The sequence below is a fragment of the Drosophila rhopaloa genome, unplaced genomic scaffold, assembly GCF_018152115.1.
Source record: "Drosophila rhopaloa isolate 14029-0021.01 unplaced genomic scaffold, ASM1815211v1 contig_163, whole genome shotgun sequence".
Lineage (NCBI taxonomy): Eukaryota > Metazoa > Arthropoda > Insecta > Diptera > Drosophilidae > Drosophila > Drosophila rhopaloa.
Window position 1 is genome coordinate 4500309 of NW_025335043.1, and position 22497 is coordinate 4522805.

The 22497-nt window shown below is 37.6% G+C and overlaps 4 protein-coding genes across 7 annotated transcripts; 2 read left to right on the top strand and 2 right to left on the bottom strand.

Annotated features, from left to right (window-relative positions):
• Positions 1 to 160: 160 nt before the first annotated feature.
• Positions 161 to 13910, bottom strand: LOC108045594 (vacuolar protein sorting-associated protein 13D). The gene is made up of 19 exons (XM_017124962.2): positions 13702 to 13910; positions 12846 to 13636; positions 11339 to 12385; positions 10373 to 11283; positions 10017 to 10147; positions 9706 to 9846; positions 9026 to 9650; positions 8850 to 8969; positions 8461 to 8785; positions 7606 to 8383; positions 7300 to 7552; positions 7083 to 7227; positions 3690 to 7022; positions 3419 to 3631; positions 2503 to 3357; positions 2135 to 2440; positions 1572 to 2066; positions 393 to 1508; positions 161 to 261 (listed from the first exon to the last, which is right to left on the bottom strand). Exons 1-19 carry the CDS (start codon positions 13796 to 13798, stop codon positions 211 to 213), a joined length of 11733 nt encoding a protein of 3910 aa, XP_016980451.1. The 5' UTR covers positions 13799 to 13910; the 3' UTR covers positions 161 to 210.
• A 199-nt stretch (positions 13911 to 14109) lies between these two features.
• Positions 14110 to 15850, top strand: LOC108045599 (hsp70 nucleotide exchange factor FES1). Its single transcript, XM_017124968.2, has 5 exons — positions 14110 to 14244; positions 14302 to 14376; positions 14869 to 15409; positions 15469 to 15677; positions 15736 to 15850. The coding sequence occupies exons 1-5, from the start codon at positions 14203 to 14205 to the stop codon at positions 15784 to 15786; spliced, it is 918 nt and encodes a 305-aa protein (XP_016980457.2). The 5' UTR covers positions 14110 to 14202; the 3' UTR covers positions 15787 to 15850.
• A 42-nt stretch (positions 15851 to 15892) lies between these two features.
• Positions 15893 to 18796, bottom strand: LOC108045598 (ankyrin repeat domain-containing protein 11). Of its 2 annotated transcripts, XM_044457840.1 has the most exons (4): positions 18700 to 18796; positions 18342 to 18477; positions 16192 to 17807; positions 15893 to 16131 (listed from the first exon to the last, which is right to left on the bottom strand). In XM_044457840.1, exons 2-4 carry the CDS (start codon positions 18472 to 18474, stop codon positions 15958 to 15960), a joined length of 1923 nt encoding a protein of 640 aa, XP_044313775.1. In that variant the 5' UTR covers positions 18475 to 18477; positions 18700 to 18796; the 3' UTR covers positions 15893 to 15957. The 2 variants fall into 2 exon arrangements, with proteins under 2 accessions (XP_044313775.1, XP_016980456.2); XM_017124967.2 differs by lacking the exon at positions 18700 to 18796 and having other exon boundaries at positions 18342 to 18593.
• A 184-nt stretch (positions 18797 to 18980) lies between these two features.
• LOC108043495 (kinesin light chain) lies at positions 18981 to 22475 on the top strand. Of its 3 annotated transcripts, none has more exons than XM_044457841.1 (6): positions 18981 to 19054; positions 20436 to 21062; positions 21165 to 21285; positions 21352 to 21831; positions 21891 to 22196; positions 22257 to 22475. In XM_044457841.1, the coding sequence occupies exons 2-6, from the start codon at positions 20461 to 20463 to the stop codon at positions 22272 to 22274; spliced, it is 1527 nt and encodes a 508-aa protein (XP_044313776.1). In that variant the 5' UTR covers positions 18981 to 19054; positions 20436 to 20460; the 3' UTR covers positions 22275 to 22475. The 3 variants fall into 3 exon arrangements, with proteins under 3 accessions (XP_044313776.1, XP_016977731.1, XP_016977729.1); XM_017122242.2 differs by lacking the exon at positions 18981 to 19054 and adding an exon at positions 19268 to 19361; XM_017122240.2 differs by lacking the exon at positions 18981 to 19054 and adding an exon at positions 20220 to 20311.
• Positions 22476 to 22497: the final 22 nt, after the last annotated feature.

Below are 22497 nucleotides of genomic sequence, written 5' to 3' on the forward strand. Positions count from 1 at the left end.
TCGCCTTTGGATCTTTGGTTTTTATTGAACCAGTTTTTTTGGAAATGACCTTTTACCCTGCATTCATAAGTTTATTGGTTTATATATTCTTTAATGTATGCTTTGCTTACTACTTTGAAAATAATAAAACACTTATTGCCAAAGAAAATCAAATTTAAACTTTGTTGTCAAAAGGTGTATGTTTATTATCACGAACCGACTTATTGCATTTTATAAAATGGTATGTTCACGTTCATCAAAGACACTTTTAGCGTAGTTTATCTAAAAGAAACAAATATGGAATATATGTGATAATCATTTCAAAATTTATAAAAGTAAATAAAGTTATATGCAAAACTACATTTTTAAAATTTAAATATAAACAATTCAATTTTTTTATAGAATCCACTTACGCATCTTGATGCAGCCTCAGCACATTCCTCAGATCGACACCGTATCCTCGGTCTGGTAATTTTCGGGAGGTTTGTTGATATTTCAATCCAGTGACTCGCTGTCGCCCTACTACTCGTAGAAGGCGTTGTGCCTACATGCGTTACCACAGGATGGCACGAAAGTATCTCACTAACATGACTCTCAAACATAATGGTTGGGTTGCCGTCGATAAATGAAAATATTCTTACATATTCGGTGGAAACTAACAAGCGCACTCTCTCTTGTTTATCTCGCCACAGATTTGCTTCGTAGGAAATGATCTTTTCCGAAAAATTTTTATGATTGATGAGGTATAGATATTGTTGTCCTTTGCTTTGAATATTGGAATATAATGGTAAAAGACCGCCAGGAGCACCGGTCACACATCTGGGAAGTCTCTTCCTGTAAAGAGGATTTCTGTGTGTAGCACGGCTGGTTTCCCGAACCGCACTTGCTGTTTCTGAGGCCAAGTCCAGCACTCCAATTATGGGTTTCGTAACAGTGCCCACCAAACCTTTTCCCAGGCCACTAAGGAAGCCAGGAACGCCATCCGATTGGGCACCATCATAGGTGTGTCTAACTATACTTGTTACTCCTCCCAGCAGTCCAAATCCGAGACCTTTTAGACCCGCTGCAAGGTGACCACCGGACGTTTTGGACTGGAGTTCCAGAATTCTTTGCCTAGTCTCATTATCGTGATCATCCAGCACAACTTTTCCCAGGCTGTCGGATAACGTTTCTGTCAGCTTTGCCGTCGAATTCGATATGCCATGCGTAACATTTTTCACCAGACTCTTGACAGAGCCCTCAAAAATCAGTCCAGATACTCCTTCAGAAAGGTCGTTTGCGAATCCCATTGGATTTCCAAGAAAATCGACGCTGCCCAAAATGGCAGCCGCATGCCATTTGACTTGAATGATGTAGTGCTTTTTCATTTCCTTCAGATACACGTCCATTGTCTCAAAGTGGAATTTATCAGAATACCTGTCAAGCTCAATCACGGCATCCTCGAATTTAATTAAAGTGAGTCCAAGTGCTTTTTTCGTTTCGTGTAATTCCACCGGTAACTTAGAAGAAGTAAACGCTGAAAGTCGAACCTGTAGGAAAACATTGCGTTATTATGAGATCATTTCATTTCATTTTTAAGATAGCAAATTTACCTGTGTTGCGCCAATACTCAACTCCTCAAAATAGTATCTCTTCATATCCTGCAGAATGGGCTTCTCCTCAAAGTTGTCGAATTGGTATTGTACACTTAAATTCTGGCGGTTGATTTTGCCATATCCCAGAAATGAGGCAACTTTTAGTATAAGCTTCTCCTCAAGATTTGCAGTTAAAGGTTTTAAATCCAGTGTTAAGTACTTAAAAATGATTGCGTTCTTGTTTGGACAAGGCAACATCTTCAATTTGAGAACAACTGCATTTTTGCGTTGATCTTGGTCACTCGAAGTTTGCGTGTTTAATGCAATTGAACTTGCCGCATCCAACAATTGATTATCGATTTGAATATACGAAATGTTTAGATCTAAAGAATTCTCCAACGCACTTTGCACTATATCACAATGTATGTGATCGAGGCTTATAAACATTATTTCCTCACAAGGCTTTCGGGTTATTATGGAAATACCGATTCCCTTAACGAGCTCAATTTTTATCTGAAAGAAAAGATAAAAGATAAAATTTTTTTTTCAAAGGCTTCAAATAGTTGCATATGCTTTCTTACCAGATACTCATGCGCAAATGATACTTTTCCCTTATCCGTAATTTGCCTATTATTTAGAGAAGCATGCATCCATAACAAATCTGGTGTAAGGAATACTGCATTTTGTTTAACTTTAATATCACATATTTCGATTGTGGAAATGGGTCCATCCATTCTCGTTGAAAGCTCCAGTTGACCCGATCCAGGCCTTAATTTTTGCGCCACAATATGCTGTCCAATCGGTATGGATTGCTTATTCGATTTATTTTCAATCCGCCCAACAACTGCTTCATAGTTGGGTTTCAGACCGCTTTCTCCGAATCGGGACTGAAATAAAAATAAAAATTGTAATAAAAAAGCATTAAATACGTGTTAAAAGTATCACTCACCTGAACGCACATATTCGCATGACACATTAATCGGCCATTTTCGAATCTCCATTTCTGAGTGGTGGACCTTTGCTTATTGGGTGTTCGAACCACCAAACTTGTAAACTCCATGGGATTTGGAGCTTTTTCTAAGTCCAGTACAAGTCGCACTGCATTCGCATCATTTGTTTGAATCGGTGGAGTGGAACCCTCATGCTCTAATTGACCATTTGAGTTCATGAGCCACAACTGGGATCGATCGCCCGAATTCTTTTCCATTATCACTACTCTTCTACCACGTACGCCCAAAACCAAATGTCTGTGCGGGCTATCCTCACCACTCGATCGCTCAAAAGTTCCATGAAAAGCGATGTAAATAAAGTTGGTGTACGTCAATGTTTTTTTTATGTTATCCTTGTTGTTGATCGGAAACTCAATCATATTTCCTCCAGGAGCCTCCATCAGCAAAGACTGAACTCCCGAGGGATCATCCATAACATAAGACAGGGAGGATTGCGGTCGAACTGGCGTAATCCAAACCGGCTTTGATCGAATCTGTGAGAAATTAATGACAACTTCCGAACAATTATCAATTCGAATCGGTGGTGGTAGAGTTCGGGCGTCCGTAAATAAGAGTATAAATGTTGCATTTTTAGAGATGATCTCCAATCGAAGGAAAAACATATCGCCCCATTCATTTCGCACATTGATATACAAACTTTTCACCTCATTTATGGGAATGCCCTTCGACCAACAGCAGCACTCTATCTCCGGAATTCGGACGCATATGAACTGCTCTTGATCCCAGTTGGGCCAATGAAAAGCAAAATTGCAATCAATTGGAGCTGAAATTATTTTACGCGGATCGGGACGGTCCTGAAATAATAATAAAACGTTTTAGCTTAACATTGACTTAAATGTGTATACTGTAACTCACATAATTGACAATATCGCAAAGTTGCATAAACTCCAGTTTGTAGCCACTTTGATTGTGCAGATGGAATCTGGATGATAAGGTTACGAAGGTCGTGCAAGCGTATAAGCCCCTTCCCCTTCTAACGCCTATACCAATTGCATAGCTTCCCATTGTGTTCACTGCTCGTAATTCCCTGTGTGTTAAATCTTTATGCGTGCTAAAACTTTTGCACCACTGAAAATACATAATAAAATATTAAAACTTAATCATTTGAAATTATAGTTGAACATACCAAATTATTAGAGCCATAGGCGTTGCCCAATCGTAACTCAAGAGCCGGGGATCCTTCCTGATCGGAGAATGAAAACATTAGAGGTGCCACTTGTCGCGCCGTTTCATGCTCCTCAAATTGCCCTGCCGCAGTATTACTGGCTCCCTCTTGTCTATAAATCAGAGGAAGACCCGTTTTGTTGATGATCCAAACAGGTGCACTTATATAAATTTCCATTCCCTTGCCTTTAAAAGATTGAATGGATACGCGAAGGTGTAATTCCCGCTTTTGGATGTCAAACAATTTCAATTTCGGCTCAACAACACCCGTATGGCTCACGGGAATTTTGAGTTGTCCAGAAAGTTGAAAGTTATCCAGAGTGATACTTAAATTGAGGGGTTGATAGATGTTAACGTTGTAAATATTTGTACTCTCCGATGAGTTAATTCTTCCGCTGGCCTGGTCATGAATCTTGAACATCAGGTCACAGCAGAGCATATTGTTTATCTTCAATGGCGGCAATAAAGTGATTTTGTGACCCGGTAAATTCTGTTCCTTGGGGTGATGAATTTCCCTGCTAACGTTTGCTAAAGTGTACACCATACTCTTGGTATTGTCATAACCAAGGAGAAGTTGTTTGGAATCTTCTTTGCCTAAATATTTCCACACAATTTCCTCATTACTAAAACCAGTGTCTTCGTAAGCCTCGTTGTCACTTGTATTGTGCGCTACATGCAATGATGCATCAATAAATTTCAGTGGCAAAGATAGTTCCTCGTTGGGCTTAATTACACTGATTGCGCTCAGTCCGTCACTATGAGTGCTTTTCAAAGACATTTTCAGGAATACATTGCGATCCAACTTGTTTATAACCCCCAAAGAGGACTTTACCTTTATCAGCTTCTGAGCGGAGCCAATCAAAGATATATCGAAGACTATCCTGCTTTTCGTGGAGAACTGCGAATCTAACTTTGTGGTACGGAAAAACATTCCAACTTTGTCTACTGAAATTGGTCCAATCAATGTCCAGCCATGAATTTGTACAAAAATCTGGTGCAAATTCAATTGGTGAGAGTGTATGTGCCGAAGTTTACTTTTCTGGGTGAAATCAAATGTTTTAGTTTCGTTGGGCTGAACAGTATACCAGTTCTTTATCAATTCAAATTGGTGTAAATCCGAACATGTTAAATCTCCAAGAGGAGCATAAATTGACTTAAACAGGAGAGGTGTTCCGCTGAGATTCTGCAGAGCAAAGGGAATAAACGGAGAACGTTGCCTAAAGTTCTTGGCTCCATTGTCGTTGAAATCGATTGTCCAGTTCTTCAGGACCATATTAAACAGTTCAATAAATGTGGAGGTTACATTTAAATTGAGCATCTGCTGGCTGGAAATCCCAATCTCAAATCGCCTTTTGTTATCCAAGTGTCCCTTCGTGTACTTCCATTCTAAATTGGACTTCCATGTCTCCGCCACAGGTTCCCATCCACTGAGACGTCGATTATAATAGTTTACCGAAGCTTCCGTGTCAATATGACCCGAGCTAAAGTGCCGAATGTTGCTCTCCTTGGCATTGGAATCCTGGGTTTTGAAAGTGTAGTTCAGCAGGAACTTCGAGAGGGAAATCTCCAGCAACGGCACATCGGCATCCATACAATCATCAATTATGAACACCGAAATGAGGCTAGCGTCCACCACAGCGGTTTTCATTTCCAGAGCGGGGTTTCGATAGGAGTTCTGTTTTTGCTGGGACAGCCAAAGTGCAGCATCGTTGATTTTCCAGTTGTTTACCTGCATGGCATATAGGCAGTCGGAAAGCTCAAAACCCATCGCAACGAGGGGAGCCACCTTCTCCAGATCGGAATCAGCCTTTGTTATAACATTCTTCGATCGTGATGCTTGCGTGGGCAATAGTCGAGCCATTCTCGAAAATAATTTAACATCCACATAGGACAGTCGAATATTTAAATGTTTCTGTATGAGAATGTTCAGGCAATTGCTCCGCAAGTCTATTATCAAAGTGAAAGGATCAATTATAGATAAAGCGCTTTCCTCTTCGGCATCTAAGGTGCAGGAAAATATTTCCAAGTGGTTAATGTCCAAGGATAGAGGCACAATATTACTATTTGGCTTATAACAGATTACAGTTGTACTTTTCAAAATTATTGCATTAGAGTCGAGCCGACTGCATTCTTCTGCTAATATAATTTCTGAATCCGTAATATTCACAACGTATTCGGTGGAAATACTATTATCGACCTGGGTCTTTTGAGGGAACTGGCTATTTACAACAGGTCCTGGTGAGTCTTCTTGTAAGTATGATTTCAGTTGGTCCAAAAAACTGAGAAGCGCAAACACCCTCATGTTATTGAGCATTATTGTGTACTTGCTAAAGCTGGCTTTCTTTCTGCAATGGATTTCAACCTGTACAGAATTTTCGACTCTCACCTCCTTTTTCGATGGTGCCAAAATATTTTTAAACATATTTTCATTGCTCTTGACGGTTTCATTCCTTTCATCAACAATCAGTATATTGCTCGATATTAAATCTATATCTTGTGAACCGTCGCTGAACAGGTCGATTTCCAGAGTGGACTTTACAAAGTGAATACAGGCCAAAGGCTCTATTACTGCACTTTGGGAAGTATTTAAAGCCAGGAGTAGTGAAACATCTTCTAGTAAAATTCTTATTGAAATCAGAATAGAAACAGCTTTGGAAACTTCATTTTTCGGTAATAAATTAATTGTTGATAGTCTTTCAATGGAGGTGCAACTATTATTATGGTAATTCATGTAAATGTCATCTGTTTGTTCTCCAATATTGTTGTTTAGAAAACTTCGAATTAACTTGTATTGTTGAATATTGATCATGCCATTCAATTTAGAAAAAGTTCCTTGAACACTAATGTCTGGACAGACACGATGAATATCTGCCGAAAGATTTCTCTCCAATTGCAGGTGAAGGAAACACGATTCATTGAAGAATGGCTGACCTAATCTTTGGAAGTTGATATCAGCGATTATAATTCGATCCTTCTCCTGATCGACTTTTGCTTTCATTGAGGTCCTTTCGCCGGAGAATAAATTTATATTGACCAAGTCGATTCGCATTACATCCAGAATTTCACTCTCACTTGGTGTGTCACTCCTTTTGCTTATTATATTATCGTCGCTGGCAAAATGGAAACTATTTCTCAAAGTAAACTGCCCAAGGTAAGCGATTATAACTTCATTTCTGTTATAGGAAGCAGGAAGTACAATAACTGGAGAGTCCGCTTGGATGACTAGCTTCATTTTTGATGGACGCATATTCTGTTCATTCCCATGACTTTGTTTCTTTAATTTTCTTATTACAGGCTGTACAAAAATAAAATGGGATTAAAAAGTAAAGAACACATAAAGATTTTTGGCTCTTACCGTTTGCAATTGCAGCAGATCTTTAACAAAAACATGTAACTCAGTGGAAAATCGTTTGGTGTGAATGTAATGCACTGCAGACATATTAATTCGCAAGGTAGAGTCTGTGTCCAACGTCTTCAATGCTTCCAAATCGACCAGTTTTCTAAGAAAATAATACATTTTGTTAAAAAATATAGAGCTAGCATTAATAAATTTAGTTCTGATTAAAACTTACTTCTTGTATACAAAGTTCAAGGCTTCTGTACCACTCGTAAGAAACTTTTGCTTATAAAAGTTTCCATATTTTGTCAGATCATAAACAGACACCGATCCCAAGCAGCCTTCAACAATTTTGGAAAAGGAGTCCTGAAGAATCATGAAAACAGCATTTGACACATTCACTCTGGATAAAAGTGACTCATTCCGAATCAATGTAAAGTTAAAACTTCTTATTGACACCTTCAGTTTACTACAAAATTCGTCAGTGCCTAAAATAAATAATATTAAAGACATTCACTTTTATTTACAAGGGAAAACTTACTTTTTTCTACTAGTTTCTTCTCTTCTGTGATCTTTTTATCGGAGTTATCAGCCGAAACAAGGCCAAAAAAGTCAAAAATGGTATACCAGCGTTCCACGCAAATAGCCAAATTTAAGCAATTAAATTGAATAGAACTCGATTGTTCAATTTTACTGTTCTCAGCAGATCGTCCTGTATTTGATTTGTAAATAACTAAAGTTTGGCTTTCTTTCTTTCGCCTCAACTCGTTTTTATTGCAACTTGTAAACTTTTTGTCTCCGGTGAATTTTTTGACCTGCATGTAGGGCATGGATCTAGATCTGTTTTTCAGTGCATTACAATAACTTGGTAAGTCAGGACACGACGATGATGTTAATTCATTCTTCTTAATATTTTTTTCAATATCTATCGAAGTTACCATATTCCTAAACGGTGATGTCAGGTCTGACTTTAAGTCTTCCATTAACACAGATTTTAACACCACTTCCACATCTTTTTCAAATCCTTTAGCAATATGTTTTACATTAAAGTCTTTAAATGTTAAATTTATCAAATCGTCGTGGTATTCATTCTGCAGGTTTATTTGAAATACAGGCACTGAAAAATGTATAATCGTGCTGATCATGGGTTCATCATCAATACTTAAAGTCGGTTCACTATCCCCGTTTTCATCAACCTCTTCCGGGTCATTTAAAACTCCATTTGAGAAATTTGTTGCATACCGGATGCATTCTAATAGTAACTCATATTGCTTTCGGTTAAGAGATACTTTTAGAGCTTCAATCATACTTCCTTTTATCTGCGAGTTTAGGATTAAAATTTGCATAGTTTAGAAATAAATACATTATAAATATTAAATAAATAATTACAACTTACTGAGAAACTATTCAGTGTTTTTTCTTGACCATTATCTGAGCTATATCCAGCAAAAATATGTAACGTTATCGCTGTGTCATGCAGAATAGGAATTGCATCCTTATTTTTAGCAGGATGAACATTAAAACTGTATTCGCGTTCATCGATGTTCAGAGAGTATACATATGTATTTTTAATTTCGATTGTATAGGATTCACTAAAGTCATCTGAATCGCTTTTAAGTGCGTTTGAACAACTAATTTTTCCCAAATTCGCAATCAACACATTTGTACTCGTGTTGGAAATTGGCAGAATGATTATAGGACTGCTAATTATAATATCAAGCCTAAAAAATATTAATAATTAGTTGAAATAGGATTTATTAAATTTTAAATAATGGTATAGTTTACCAATTCTCATGAGTATTTCGCTGTGTGTAAACTGGTCCAATTTGCTCAGCTGCTCTAATCTGCTGCACAAATTCCTTAGCCATATCTGTAGCTTTGTTACCAATGGAGGTAGCAAACTCTCTAAAAACAAATGAGAGTTTTACAAAAAATATTGATACCTTAAAGTATTAACTTACCGCAAGCTCCGCTTAAAATACGTAATGCAAGCATTTACATCCCGCAAAAATCTGGGACAGTGAGTATAAGAGGCCGAAGCCATTCGCATTTGGAAGGTGCAAGTAGTTTTATCACTCCAATGACTTTGAAAACTTATTGCATCACTTTCATCGCTTTTCTCTTCGTTATAATTATTTGAGTATATTTCGTTTGAAAGCTGACTAAGAACAGTTTGTTTATTTGAGTCGGAAGCTCTCAAGATTTGATCTCGTCCAACAGAAAGAATCCGTGGATGGCAAAAAGCTTCTGAAGTAATGTCGATAACCTGTATTCCGCCAAGAGATCCGAAAATTGATAGATCCGATTGAAAGGACGCATTGATTTTGGCTTCCGTTAGAGTTACAGTTCCAACTTTTCGACCAACATTGAATTTGTCTCTCCTGATGGTGTATAGCAATAGAATATTTAATCGGAAAAAATCAAAATATATTTCGTTGTGATTTTTATGATCAACTTGATCACCCAATTCTATTGATTCTTCAATCGTTTCTATTGTAGATTGAGGGCTGTTACTTTGGAATATATTTTGTGCCAAAAGAGTCCTTTTTGCGAAGTTTAGAATTTCAAGAATAGTATCTTGGTTAGCTAAAATATATGTGAGGCTAAAAAAAAATGTTGATAAAAGCTTCATTATAAATACCAATTATGTCCAAGCTGTTGAATGTGATGTTGGTAGTGTGAAGTTGCATTGAATTGTTTTCATTGGGTGGAACAATTTTAATGTCAACCGTAATTAGCGCTGTTGAGTCTTCATCGTCAATGTATTCTGTTTGTTTATCGCCTAAAAAATACATTTTGAAAAACTTTAATATTCACTATTTAGACTAAAATGTTGAGTAAGTAAAGTTGTTAGGCAAATACTTATTAGCAAACAGGATTGGTTAATTTGCAGATAGGTCGCATTATAAATATTGAATAAAAACAAGGATCCTCTTTTTGAATTGTACATACCCATCTTAATATTTTGAACTGCTTTTGTAATCATGTGTGGACTAGTAGCCCTATCAAAAAAATTTGGTGATCCAGGCGAAGTTGGCGAAACAATTGCACTATGTTTAAGACTGCCAGATAAACTATCCATTCTATAAAACGCATAAATAATTTTTAAAATAGTTTTCATTATTATACATTTAAAATGAAGATTTACAATGCACAATTAATCATGCATACAGACAAAATAATTAAATACGCATCAGTCTTTCCAAAAAATCATAAGGATATAACTTTAATGTGGTCTTTTTAAGCTAAGCAGCGAAAAGAAAAGCAATTTAACAAGCTTTTGTACAGCACTTTATGAATTTACATACCCGACATGTCGATGACTAGCCACCAATAACTCAAAGTCAGGACCAAAAGACTGAATGGCATCTACTAAGAGCAATCCGTGAACCGACATGGAAATGTTCATCTCATTTGATTCTTTCGTTAATCCAGCTCTTGCCCCGATGATTTGAAGCTCAGCAATGCTTCTTTCTGTCGACTGCATTTCTATTACTAGTTGGTCCATTACAAACTCAATAACGACGCGACTCTTATCGTCCTCTGCCAAGTTCTTAATTCTTTCACTGGCGTAAAGTGTGTTGCCTCCTCTATAAATATTTTCCATTTCCTTCGAAGCCTTTATAATGGGTTTCATAATGTTACAGCAATTATTAATAAGCTCCTCGTTTCCATGGATTAATATCGTTGGACAGGTGCCAAAAAGCATAAATGAAGGATAGTCCGGATCAACAGTGAATATATTCCTTTGCTCAAGAGTGAGATTTATATTAAATTTGTCAATCAAGTGGAAATTTGAGGATGTTTTAAGGCAAGCTTGCCACCTTTCTTCGTATTTGCACACCAGGACTTGAAGATTTGTGAAATTAATCAGGTATTTGTCATATATCTTGTTATGTAGAACATACTCCAAATGAACATTTTTGTTTAAAAAGCTTTCCGTTTTTGGATTTTCAAGAAGTGTCGGAGATTCAGATCCACTTTTCTCTGATGCCGGTGGTGTAGAACATGGAGTCAAATAGGTTTCATCGTCATCGCTTGCATTTTCTGTTACAGCCGATTCTATCACAGGCATAACTCTTTTGACCTCCATTTTACGCATTTCCAGTTTTCCAAAGTCGAGCAAGACCATAAGCGAATTGCTAACTTTGTAGTTTTCCAAGAAAATAATACGAGGCGCGAAGATTTCGATTTCGAACATCCAAATCTTTCGGTTTACCTAAAAATATAGAAACATTAAGCCATTGAGCGGCGCTTTATAAAGTTTTACTCACCTCATTGCCACTAAACATTTGATTCCAGTTTTTCATAAAGTCGGTTTTCTTCTCGATCCTATCCCGCGGTGAGTATTTTTTCGGATTTGAATCCGCTAGGAAATCTAAAAGCCACTGAATGGCATCCTCATTATAAATAAGATCTAAGCTTTTTGATTTAATATTGAGCTGAAATCGTAAATTATTACAATTTTCATATTGTAATTGGAACAAAGTTTCTTCCTGAAGTCCATTTTTTACTATTTGATTTGGTATAGCTGTATTTCCTGTTTGTGGCTTTATTAAATAATTGTGCATCGATTCATTACTGGTTTTATCTATTAAATATACTTCTTGCAATGATATGCCCACAGTGTAAGAAGTTAACTGAGGGCTTAACTGTAGGTAAGCCGCAAAGTTATTGAACTGCATTTCCATTGATTTCATTCTGCCATCATTTAATTTATCTTCGGTCTGCAGGATTATCAAACCTTTGAGCAGATTAATTGAAAAATGCCCGAAAACAGCATCGCTTTTTAATTCCGAAGAATTCTGAATTGAGTTTTCCAACGCAACGAGAATGTCATCTTCCAAATGTTTTAGTGACTCATCCTGTTCACTATTTGGAGTACTTGGACTGTTTGCATACCAACCCATCCAGTTTGGAAACCAATGAAAGAGCATAGTTTTTCCTTGCTCGTTCTGCGATTCAAAGGCAAATCCTTTCGTAAAAACTTTTTCAAAGCATATTCTTCTCATTATTGTTAAATCCGAAATCTTTCTGTCGCTCTCGATGTAAGTCTTGAACTCCTTATCTGCATTGGACAGGTTTTCATTTGGATTTAAAATGATCGTTTTGTAGAGTAGCATGTAACGAAGATTTTCTTTGAGAATAGACCACTTTTCTTCATTTGGCTTAAAGTCAAAACCATGACAAACGTTTGCATATTTCCACCATGATCTTGGATTGCTTTCTACGCTGCAATTGGGCCGCTTTAACCTGTATTGTCGAACTTCTTTAACTTGACGAATTTCTGAGAGCTTATCTAACATCTGAAGCCGCTGGACCTGGAAAATATTAAATCAATTAGGATCAATATCTCAATTTTATGTTAAGGTTCGAATTTTTAATCTTTTAGAGAAAACGTTCGCTTTAAAATGTGAATTTAATATCAAACGACCAATCTTTACACAGTCTGTTACTTGTTACTTAGTAAGAATAAAATGTTAATAATAATAATCGGATAATATTATAAAATATATTTTCGGTAATGGAAAATTTACCATTTGGCTTATCTAATTGGTGTGTACAACAAAGGATTGGCTATACATGGAGTGCAGCAATATACTCGATAATAATATTGTTTACTATGCAGTCTCCTACTGTTGTAAAATATAATTACGTCAAGGCTTAAGTTTGATAATTGCTCAAACACTTAAAAAGTACTAATTAGGCATGAACTTTGGACTGAGGTAAAACTATAACCCGTCAATGAATATAAGTGGTTTGGGCTAAAAACCAACTTACCTTGGATATGTCTATGACGACCTCTGGAACCAGGAGCTCGCAGGAAACTCTGGGCTTGTCTTTGGTACGTATCACTTGTTGGCACTTATCGCGTTTCCACCTTGCTGTCGCGCAAATGGGTTTGATGATAAAGTTGTGGGGTCTCAACTCGCAGGTTGAGTGCATTTTTTCGAGGATCTCCTGGTTGGTGTACGACTGACATTTGATGTCCTCGTGCAACAGATCCCAGTAAACAGAGAGCTCTTTGAGCTCCACCAGCTTATAGTTCATTTCATTGTTATTCATTTTGTATGACCCATTGGTCCAATCACAGTCGCAGCTTTGGGCGGTGAGGGATCCGATCTTTATGCCCGTGCATATCCTGCTCTTTCCGGTGTCCACAATGTCCTCGAATCGAAAGTGCACATCGGATATCTTGAGTTCGATGTTGTCAACAATGTTGGTGGCCATGTTGGTGCCATATTTAAGCCAATTATTATAGGACGAAAAGTAGTATGATTCCATTTGCTTTCCCTTTTCGGACCGCCAGCCCGCTTCAGCGGTGTCCAAAACGGCAAGCTTGTACTCCAAATCCTGCAATTTTTCCTTCTCGTAGTCCCAGTTCTCCAGGTTCTTTGGGCAGATGATGCAGAATAGTCCCTCGATGGAGATGCACCATGGTGAGGTCCGGAACTGGCGGACAGGGATCTGGAGTTTGATTTTCCGTATAGTGCCGGCGGTGACTTCGACCGGCAAATTGAAAGACCGCAGGGCATCTTTGCGAATGGGTATATTCTCAAGCTCAACTTCGCCTGAAAGAAAAGATATTGTAGGTCTATATGATGCGGAATAAAGATAAACAATTATATCACATTACCCGATAGCAGAGCCACAGACAATTGGGCGGAATTTAAGTTCTCCAGATATTTGCCAAGATACGTATTCAACACCCACGTTATGAGGTCTCGTAACATTCTTGTTTATTTACCGCATACGCTAATCCTATTTAATATTTGTTTTTAATATCTCTCCTCAGAATCACAGCTATAAACATATGATTGGGAACTATCTACACCGCATAAATATTGCCGAATCACCAGTGGAACGCGGAATTTGGAACACTTCGGGGCAATCGGAAAGGGACTGGGTAAACAGGTGGTTTACAAAATTAAAGAATTATTAAATAATATATATTTTAAATATAGCCCACTCTCCAATCTCGTGTTTATTGTGTAATTTATTAAAGTCAAAAGCAAAAATGTATTATGTTTAGTGGTTGATTTATCGGTGTTTTGCGATATACGTCAAGTACCATCACTAATTATTGTCAAAAACAAAAATTAATTTGGTTTGCAGATAGTCTGTTTATTTTTCAAAAATGACCGATCCGAACGTACCAAGGGGAGCAATAAGTTATCAGGTAATTAATTGAGTTACGTTTTCATGTAAAACACAATTTAAACTTTATTTTCATTAGAATGTGCTGAAATATTCGGTACAACACCACGACCAAACTGGACAGCCAAAATTGGATGAAGCACCAGATGTTGAGGTTTGTAAACATTTCGAGTTTGGAGTTTTGAAATATAATTTAGAAATTATCAAAGGCTTCTATTGCTTAAACAATGCTCCCAATTTGCTCAGAATAACAATTATTTGTTTTAAAATATATAATCGTGACTTAATCAATGAGTCAATCGAATCACCTAGAACTTTTGTGGCCATGTGGTTCTCCCAGGTGGAATTTTATTATGTGAGGGTATCTTGAACCGATTTAAGTTATTTAAGTTTTTAAAATATAGCCTTTAAGATTAAAATCATCTCATCATAAAGTAGTAAGCTTTGTTTCAAATTTTTTTAAAGAAGAAAAGCAATCTTAAATACTTAAAATTTATAAAAAGAGAACTATATACATCAGTCGAATGTAAAAAATGTAAAATAGCCTTAAAAACTGAATTTTATATCATTTGCAAGACTCTTATGTTAACTCTTCCAAATAATTTGTTAATAAAAAAAGGTTCTAACATTCCTAATGCTCCTTTAGAGACATGAATTCTTGGCAAATGCCCTAAATGCCATGACAACAGATGCATCAGCAGCACTAAAAGCAGCTTTGGTCATACTCAATAGTGATGAAGCCAGCACAGAGGATCAAATCGAAAGTCTAGAGGCCATAAGGACATACATTGACGATATCGATAATGCCATCTCCCTGGTAAAGCTCGGTGGAACCGCGACTCTACTTCGCTATATAAAGGATTCAGATAGTGAAGTACGAATTTCGGCACTCAATACAGTTGCTGAAGTGGCACAAAATAATATCTTTTGTCAAAACGCCCTCATAAACGATAAGTTTTTACCTGTACTTACAAAGAACTTGAGCAATGCCAATCAAGACATCGTGCGGAGTTCAATTTATGCGATATCATCGCTAATACGAAACTTTCAGCCGGGATATAATGAGTTTAAACGAATAAAGGGTATCAGAGCTTTGATACCCTGTCTAAAATCAACAAACTCGAATGTCTACATAAAGACCGCATTTCTTATAGCATCTTTAACGTCGGGGGACAAGTCGGTCAGAGGTACATATATAGAAGTGATTTTGATAATCCACATAAACTTAAACTTTTCATTTTTTCAGATGATTTTGTCAAGGCGGAGGTATTTCCTGTGCTAGTGGAAAATCTAAAACCCATTGAAGAATATGATGTGAAGCAAGAAACCACTTTGTTTGCGCTATCTTCTCTTTCATTGGAATCAGATTTAAAACTGTCCACAGAGAAGCGCAATGACATCTTGTCTTCTCTACAACTTTTTATTTCGAAAAACAAACAGACGGAAAATTGCGAAGTAAGATTGTAATAAATCTTTTGCTTTTTATCAAATTTCATACCTACTTTATTTACAGGAAATGGTTAACTATGCAAGAATTATTGTGGACAACTTAAATGCACGTTAAGCCTTAAAAGAAATAAATTTTGCACGTAAATAGGATGATAAATAAAAAATGTGGACAAATCAAATTGTTTTGAGTGTGGTGTTTAAAAGTATCACTAATTTACAAATCATTATGGGAAACACATTCTTGTGTTTCAAATTTTGTAACAATTTATTAATTTCAATTTGTCAGTTATGTTGGCAATGTGTCAAAATCATCTCCAACCGAAACAATCGGAACGTGTTCCAAATTTACTTCAATCGGGTTGTCGCAAAGCCTATTTCGTTTCGCGAATATATTCCAATCCATAACCTGAACGGCGTGCAGACTTTCTGCCTCGTTATGATGCCGCAGCACCATGGATTCCTAGGTAAAAAGAGACAAATTAATAATCGCATCAAAAATAAATTTCAAAAGTAAACCTACCTTGATTTTCTCCCACTTATCATCGACATCTTGCAACCAGCTGAGTAGCAATCGTCCATTAAATCGGCACCGCGCACTCTTTTCCTTTTCGTCCTGCTCTGGTGTAATCATGTTGTAGACCTCATCGTCCTTTAAGTATGTACAAACGGAATAGGGCGCGGGTTGTCCAGATATACTTCTGGCAGCCTTCGAGTGGACTCGTATTATCTCCTGTTCAACGTTCATGCATAGTTTTTCCCGCTCAACGGTGTGTGCTTGTATCAAATCTTGCCTCGCCTTCTCCTGATCCTGATAGAACTTCTCCATGGCTTGCGGCACAGTACGGGGAATATCAGGAGCTGAAGTTTCCGCATTGCGACTTAATAAGTACGATTTTTTTGTCAACAGATACTCGTTGTACCCTTGGGGAGGTCTTGGCTTCACCGGATACAAGCTCTTCCACTTTTTCTCAATCTGACGACGGATGCTCAAAAACATCTGGAAGCCATTGGTGAAGGGGTGGTCATGGGGGTGAGATTCTTCGGAATTCACACCGGAATCGGCGGCGTTTGAGTTCTTTGAACTATCATCGGTATTCTTGGGCCGTATCTTCCGCTTCCGCGGATGGAGATCCGCGTTCGAGGGATTTATCTCCTTGGACGAGGAAGTTGAAGACGTTGAGGGGCTCGGAACATTGGTGATTGTCTCCTGGTCAAACTGGTGGCCTTGCGGTATTGGACTAGAAGTCATGTTGCCGTAAGATAGCTTTACGTCCGCAGGATCGTTGGCATGATTGGATGACGCCGGCGATGGAGAACTGCTCTGCATTTGCGGGGAGGAGTTGTTGGAACTGCGTTCCACACTAGTGACCCCAGTTCGATGAGAGCTCCTAAGGACCCTCAGATTCTTTTCATCATTGAAAAGCTTTATGTTCTTGTCGTCCAGGACTGTGGAGCAAATGCTATTGCTTTTCTGGGGACTCTCGTGCGGGCTAATTGATTGATTGGTTATGACGGTGTCGATGGAATCGCTATTGGAGCTAACCACATAGGGCAGGGCTGCATTCCGAGAGGCAGTCACCTTGCCGGTTCTCAGCACATTGCCCTCAGTGTCGATGGAGCAGTTCTGTTGCGGGATCACAATCTTTAGTGGCGGCACTTTAAGTCCTCCGTTGTAAAGACTGTCGTTGCTCTTGTAATCATCGCTGCACTCGGTCTCGTTTTCAATGTCCACATTTTTGCTGATCTCCACTTGCTCCTTGTCGGCATTTGAGGCGCTGCTTTTGTTACCAGACGGTGAACCCTTCGTCGCTGCTAGTTTTGAGCCTTTTTCGACCCTTGAGGAGAGCTTTAGGGAAGCCCCCTTCAAGTCCTTGCTATGCTCTGAGTCCTTGCGCTTCTTTTTCTTCACGTCCTCACCAGATTCTTCGTAATCCTCCTCTATGTCTGAGTAACAACGCTTGGCAGCCGAAGTTCCCTGATGAATTGAATCGCTGTTTTTACCATCGTTGCTGCTTTCCTCCGCTGAAGATTTGTCTTTAGTGTCCAGGACCTCTTGCTTCTCGTTCAGGCTGCTCTCATCGTTTTCTGTGTCTCCTTTCTTGCATTCATTCTTCTTTAAATTGGTGCGGGATGAATCTGGAAGAACGAGAATCTTATACAATACATTTGACAGCTGATTGATTCAGTTTTTAATATATTAAAGTAAAATATTGTAAATATATATATATAAAATATAGTTATAAAATGGAAAACTAATACTTAAATATTTATTTAGATAAAATTTGCAAGTCAACTTTAATTAAATCTGGAAATTCTTTTGTCTTTTGGATTTTTGTACTTTATTATTTTTAATTTATTTATTTATTTTTATTAATTTATTAATTTATTAATTCAATTAATTTATTAGTTGATACAAAATATTCAAACCCGTTTTTCGGATACTTTTACTTTACTTTATTTTGGTGTTACTTGCGTAGAGAATCAGATACATGTATGTATGTAGAAAGGTATGTAGTACTACTTTGTACATATGTATCAAGCGAAGTACCCACGGATATTTTGCAATCGCAACTAGTCTAGACATTTAAAAATCAAACAATGCAAACTAAGCTATTAACAAGCCATTAATCTTACAGAAAACAATGTTTTTATATATTGTTGTATATTTACCTGTCGAGGAGGTAGCTGTCATTTGGATAAGTAAAGCCATTTGTTGCCTCTCCGACATCGGCGTATTTGAGTTCGATCTGGGTTGGGTAGCTCCTGTATTAAATCCTATCCCCTTCGGTCTTGGGGGTGGCATACTCTTTTGTTCAGTTTTATACGGTAAAAATTAAAATATAGAACAAAAACGGAGACTTGAAAAGTCTTACAAAAATTTAATACAAAAAGAATAGTGCGACCGTATCTCGAATGCAAAAATATACCGGCTTGCTAATATGTTATTATCGTTAAATAAACGAAGTTGTTACAAATTCGACAAATATAACAGAATTATATTATTTTAATAAATTTCCTTTAAACATACCTGCTGCAACAATGATGTTAGTTTTTTTGTTGTTCACGACCATTTTATTCGTGCTTGTAAATTTATTAAGGATAACGATTTTCATATAGCAAATTGTTTGGGAACTTGTGTTTTGTGCAATGGTAATCATGCATTTTGCTCTTTATTTTAATATGTATAATAATATTATATATAATTAATTGAATTATTTGATTAATTTTTGGAGTTATTTATTTATTTTGTGTTTCGATTCCACTTCGTTCAGTCCTTGGCAGAGTAACCGCTCCGCAAACATCTTAAAATACTGAATAGAGTCAAAGATATCTCAACACCTCAGCTACGGTCACACTCGGTTTTATTTTAGAAGTGTTGCAGTGTAAGTTATTTTTATAAAAAACTTTGTTAAATTATAATATTTTAAGAATTTAATAAAGTAATACGTCTAGTAAGGAGACAGAATAGTAAAGGACACTCCAAACAAACTTACATAAGAAGTTGCAACTTGAGATTAAAAGCAATATTCTATTGACGCACACATAAAGACATGTACTTGTCATATGTGTGTATGTTGCAAGTAAATATAAAACCACTTGAAGAAAAGTTTGTGCTGGAAAATATGATCCATTTTACATAAATAAAAAGTGCTTTATTTGCATCTCGTGCGGCGAAAATAAACACAGATCGTAAGCGAGTTCAACACTGAATTCATTAAAATGCCATATAAATATGACGAGTATGGCAGCGAATGTCTAATGCACTGAAAAGTTATGTTTATGTGTTAATGGATTTAATGTACATAGAGTGACTCACTTTCTTAACACACTGGGGTAAAGTGTTGTAAAATTATTTGTATTTCTGTTACGCACTGTTTACTTAAGCTTTTCCGGCTCTGATAAAGAATCAAGTAATTCCGTCATGATCAATACACAATCTCTTTTTACGCAATCTAGATTTCCAATTCGAAAGGCGTATGACGAAAGATAATGGAAAGACTATAAAATAATAACAATATCTAGAGGCAGACTATTTTTGTGATCATATGTTTGGCAAGTCTATTAGGGTATTAATAGCTTCGATCTCTAAAGATAATAATTCCCCACTGTTGATGTAAGCAATTTTGTTTTGCATTCGTTTTTATTTATTGCATGACACCAAAGTAATTAACTTTCGCCCATAATCATACGTATAATAAACGATTCAATTTGCCGTTAATACTTTTTAAGGAGTTGACATGTTTACATAAATTGTACCGGCTATGTTGGTAAATAATAATGAAAAAAGTCTAACAAGAACACATTCGATATAAATCGAATACATTTTCACCCTTATTTCCAATTTAAAAATCCATCAAAACAAGTTTGATTTGGTCAGAAAATAAATTCGAATTGGTTAAAACAATTTATACTATGCATTTTATGTTATTCAGGAGATCTACTCCTTTACCATTCATATGTTTCTTCATAGTTATCGCTAACACGAATATAATAAAGCAGGCATATTCGATTTTCAACCCTCTTTTTCAACGAACATGCGCACTTCCAATTTTCTTTTTCATTGTATTGATTAACGCAGCTTGAATCATTTTATATACGGTTAAAATGATTGTCTCCAAAGCTATAAAATCATACAGACTGTAAAACACATTTAATACACATAATTTAAAGCTTTTAATTTAATGATCATTCATATAAGTTCACTTTAAGATTGGGAAAGTTCAACAACAGTTTTATAATCCGGTTTTTGTGTATGTTTTGCAGACAGAAAATCGAGAAAATCGGCAAAATGACGCAAATGTCGCAGGACGAAATAATAACCAATACGAAAACAGTCCTCCAAGGCCTCGAAGCCTTGCGAGTGGAGCATGTTTCGATCATGAACGGAATTGCAGAAGTCCAGAAGGACAACGAAAAGTCGGACATGCTGCGGAAGAACATAGAGAACATTGAACTGGGCCTAAGCGAGGCCCAGGTGATGATGGCCCTGACATCCCATCTGCAGAACATCGAGGCCGAGAAGCAGAAGCTCAAGACACAGGTGCGCCGCCTTCATCAGGAGAACGCCTGGCTCCGCGATGAGCTGGCCAACACGCAGCAAAAGTTCCAGGCATCCGAGCAGCTCGTCGCCCAGCTGGAGGAGGAGAAGAAGCACCTGGAGTTCATGGCCTCCGTAAAGAAGTACGACGAAAATCAGGAGCAGGATGACACATGCGAGAAGTCCCGCACCGATCCAGTGGTGGAGCTATTTCCCGATGAGGAAAACGATGACAGAAACAACATGTCGCCCACTCCGCCCAGCCAGTTCGCCAACCAGACTTCCGGCTACGAAATTCCAGCACGTCTACGAACTCTGCACAACCTGGTCATCCAGTATGCATCGCAGGGCAGGTACGTCAAACAATAAAAAAATAAATAAAATAATATTCATATTAACTAATGACTTGCAAGTTTATCTTTCTAATATCTACAACTCTTCTGTTATATTTTCAGGTACGAAGTAGCCGTTCCCCTCTGCAAACAAGCTTTGGAAGATCTCGAAAAGACCAGTGGACACGACCATCCGGATGTAGCAACAATGCTGAATATTCTGGCTCTCGTCTATCGTGACCAGGTACGTCTTTGCTTAAATTAACCTAATTTATACGTTTGTTAATTAAAAAAACTTAATGCCATTCAGAACAAGTATAAGGAGGCCGCCAATTTACTGAACGACGCTCTGTCGATTCGGGGAAAGACTCTGGGCGAGAACCATCCAGCCGTGGCGGCCACGTTAAACAATTTGGCCGTCCTCTATGGCAAACGTGGCAAGTACAAAGATGCCGAGCCCCTTTGCAAGCGTGCCTTGGAGATCCGCGAGAAGGTCCTGGGAAAGGATCATCCCGATGTTGCTAAGCAACTCAACAATCTCGCCTTGCTCTGCCAGAATCAGGGTAAATACGATGAGGTTGAGAAGTACTACCAGCGAGCTCTCGACATTTACGAATCAAAACTGGGACCCGATGACCCCAATGTGGCCAAGACAAAGAATAATCTGGCTGGCTGCTATCTAAAGCAAGGAAGATATACCGAGGCTGAGATCCTCTATAAGCAGGTCTTGACGCGAGCCCACGAACGTGAGTTTGGAGCTATCGACAGTAAAAACAAGCCCATTTGGCAGGTAATATTTTCTAATACTATTTAGCTAAGTGAAGACTACAAAGTTGCCTCGATTTTCAGGTGGCCGAAGAGCGTGAGGAGCACAAATTTGATAACAGGGAGAACACTCCATATGGCGAGTACGGTGGATGGCACAAGGCTGCTAAAGTGGATTCCCCCACGGTCACAACCACTCTAAAAAATCTGGGAGCACTTTATCGGCGGCAAGGCATGTTCGAAGCTGCCGAAACCCTCGAAGACTGTGCAATGCGGAGTAAAAAAGAAGCCTACGATCTAGCAAAACAAACGAAGGTCTCACAACTGCTAACATCAAACGAAAAGCGACGATCAAAGGCAATTAAAGAGGATATGGATTTCTCCGAGGAGGTAAGATTAAGAGTCATGAGAGCTAACTGCAGATTGTAAACTAACTATTAATCGTTACAGAAAAATGCGAAACCATGAAATATTATTTGTTCATCGCCCACAACGGAATCTTTATGTTTATGATTGAAAGTTAACAACAAACACACACTTTATTTATTCATTCCTTAATATACATAAGCTCTCAAGCATACATTAGCAAATAAACAACGTTTTATACCTTGTTATTTCGTCAAAAAATATGTACCGCTTTTAATAATAAACCAAATATATTTAAAGTAATCGTGTTTATTCTATTTGGAGC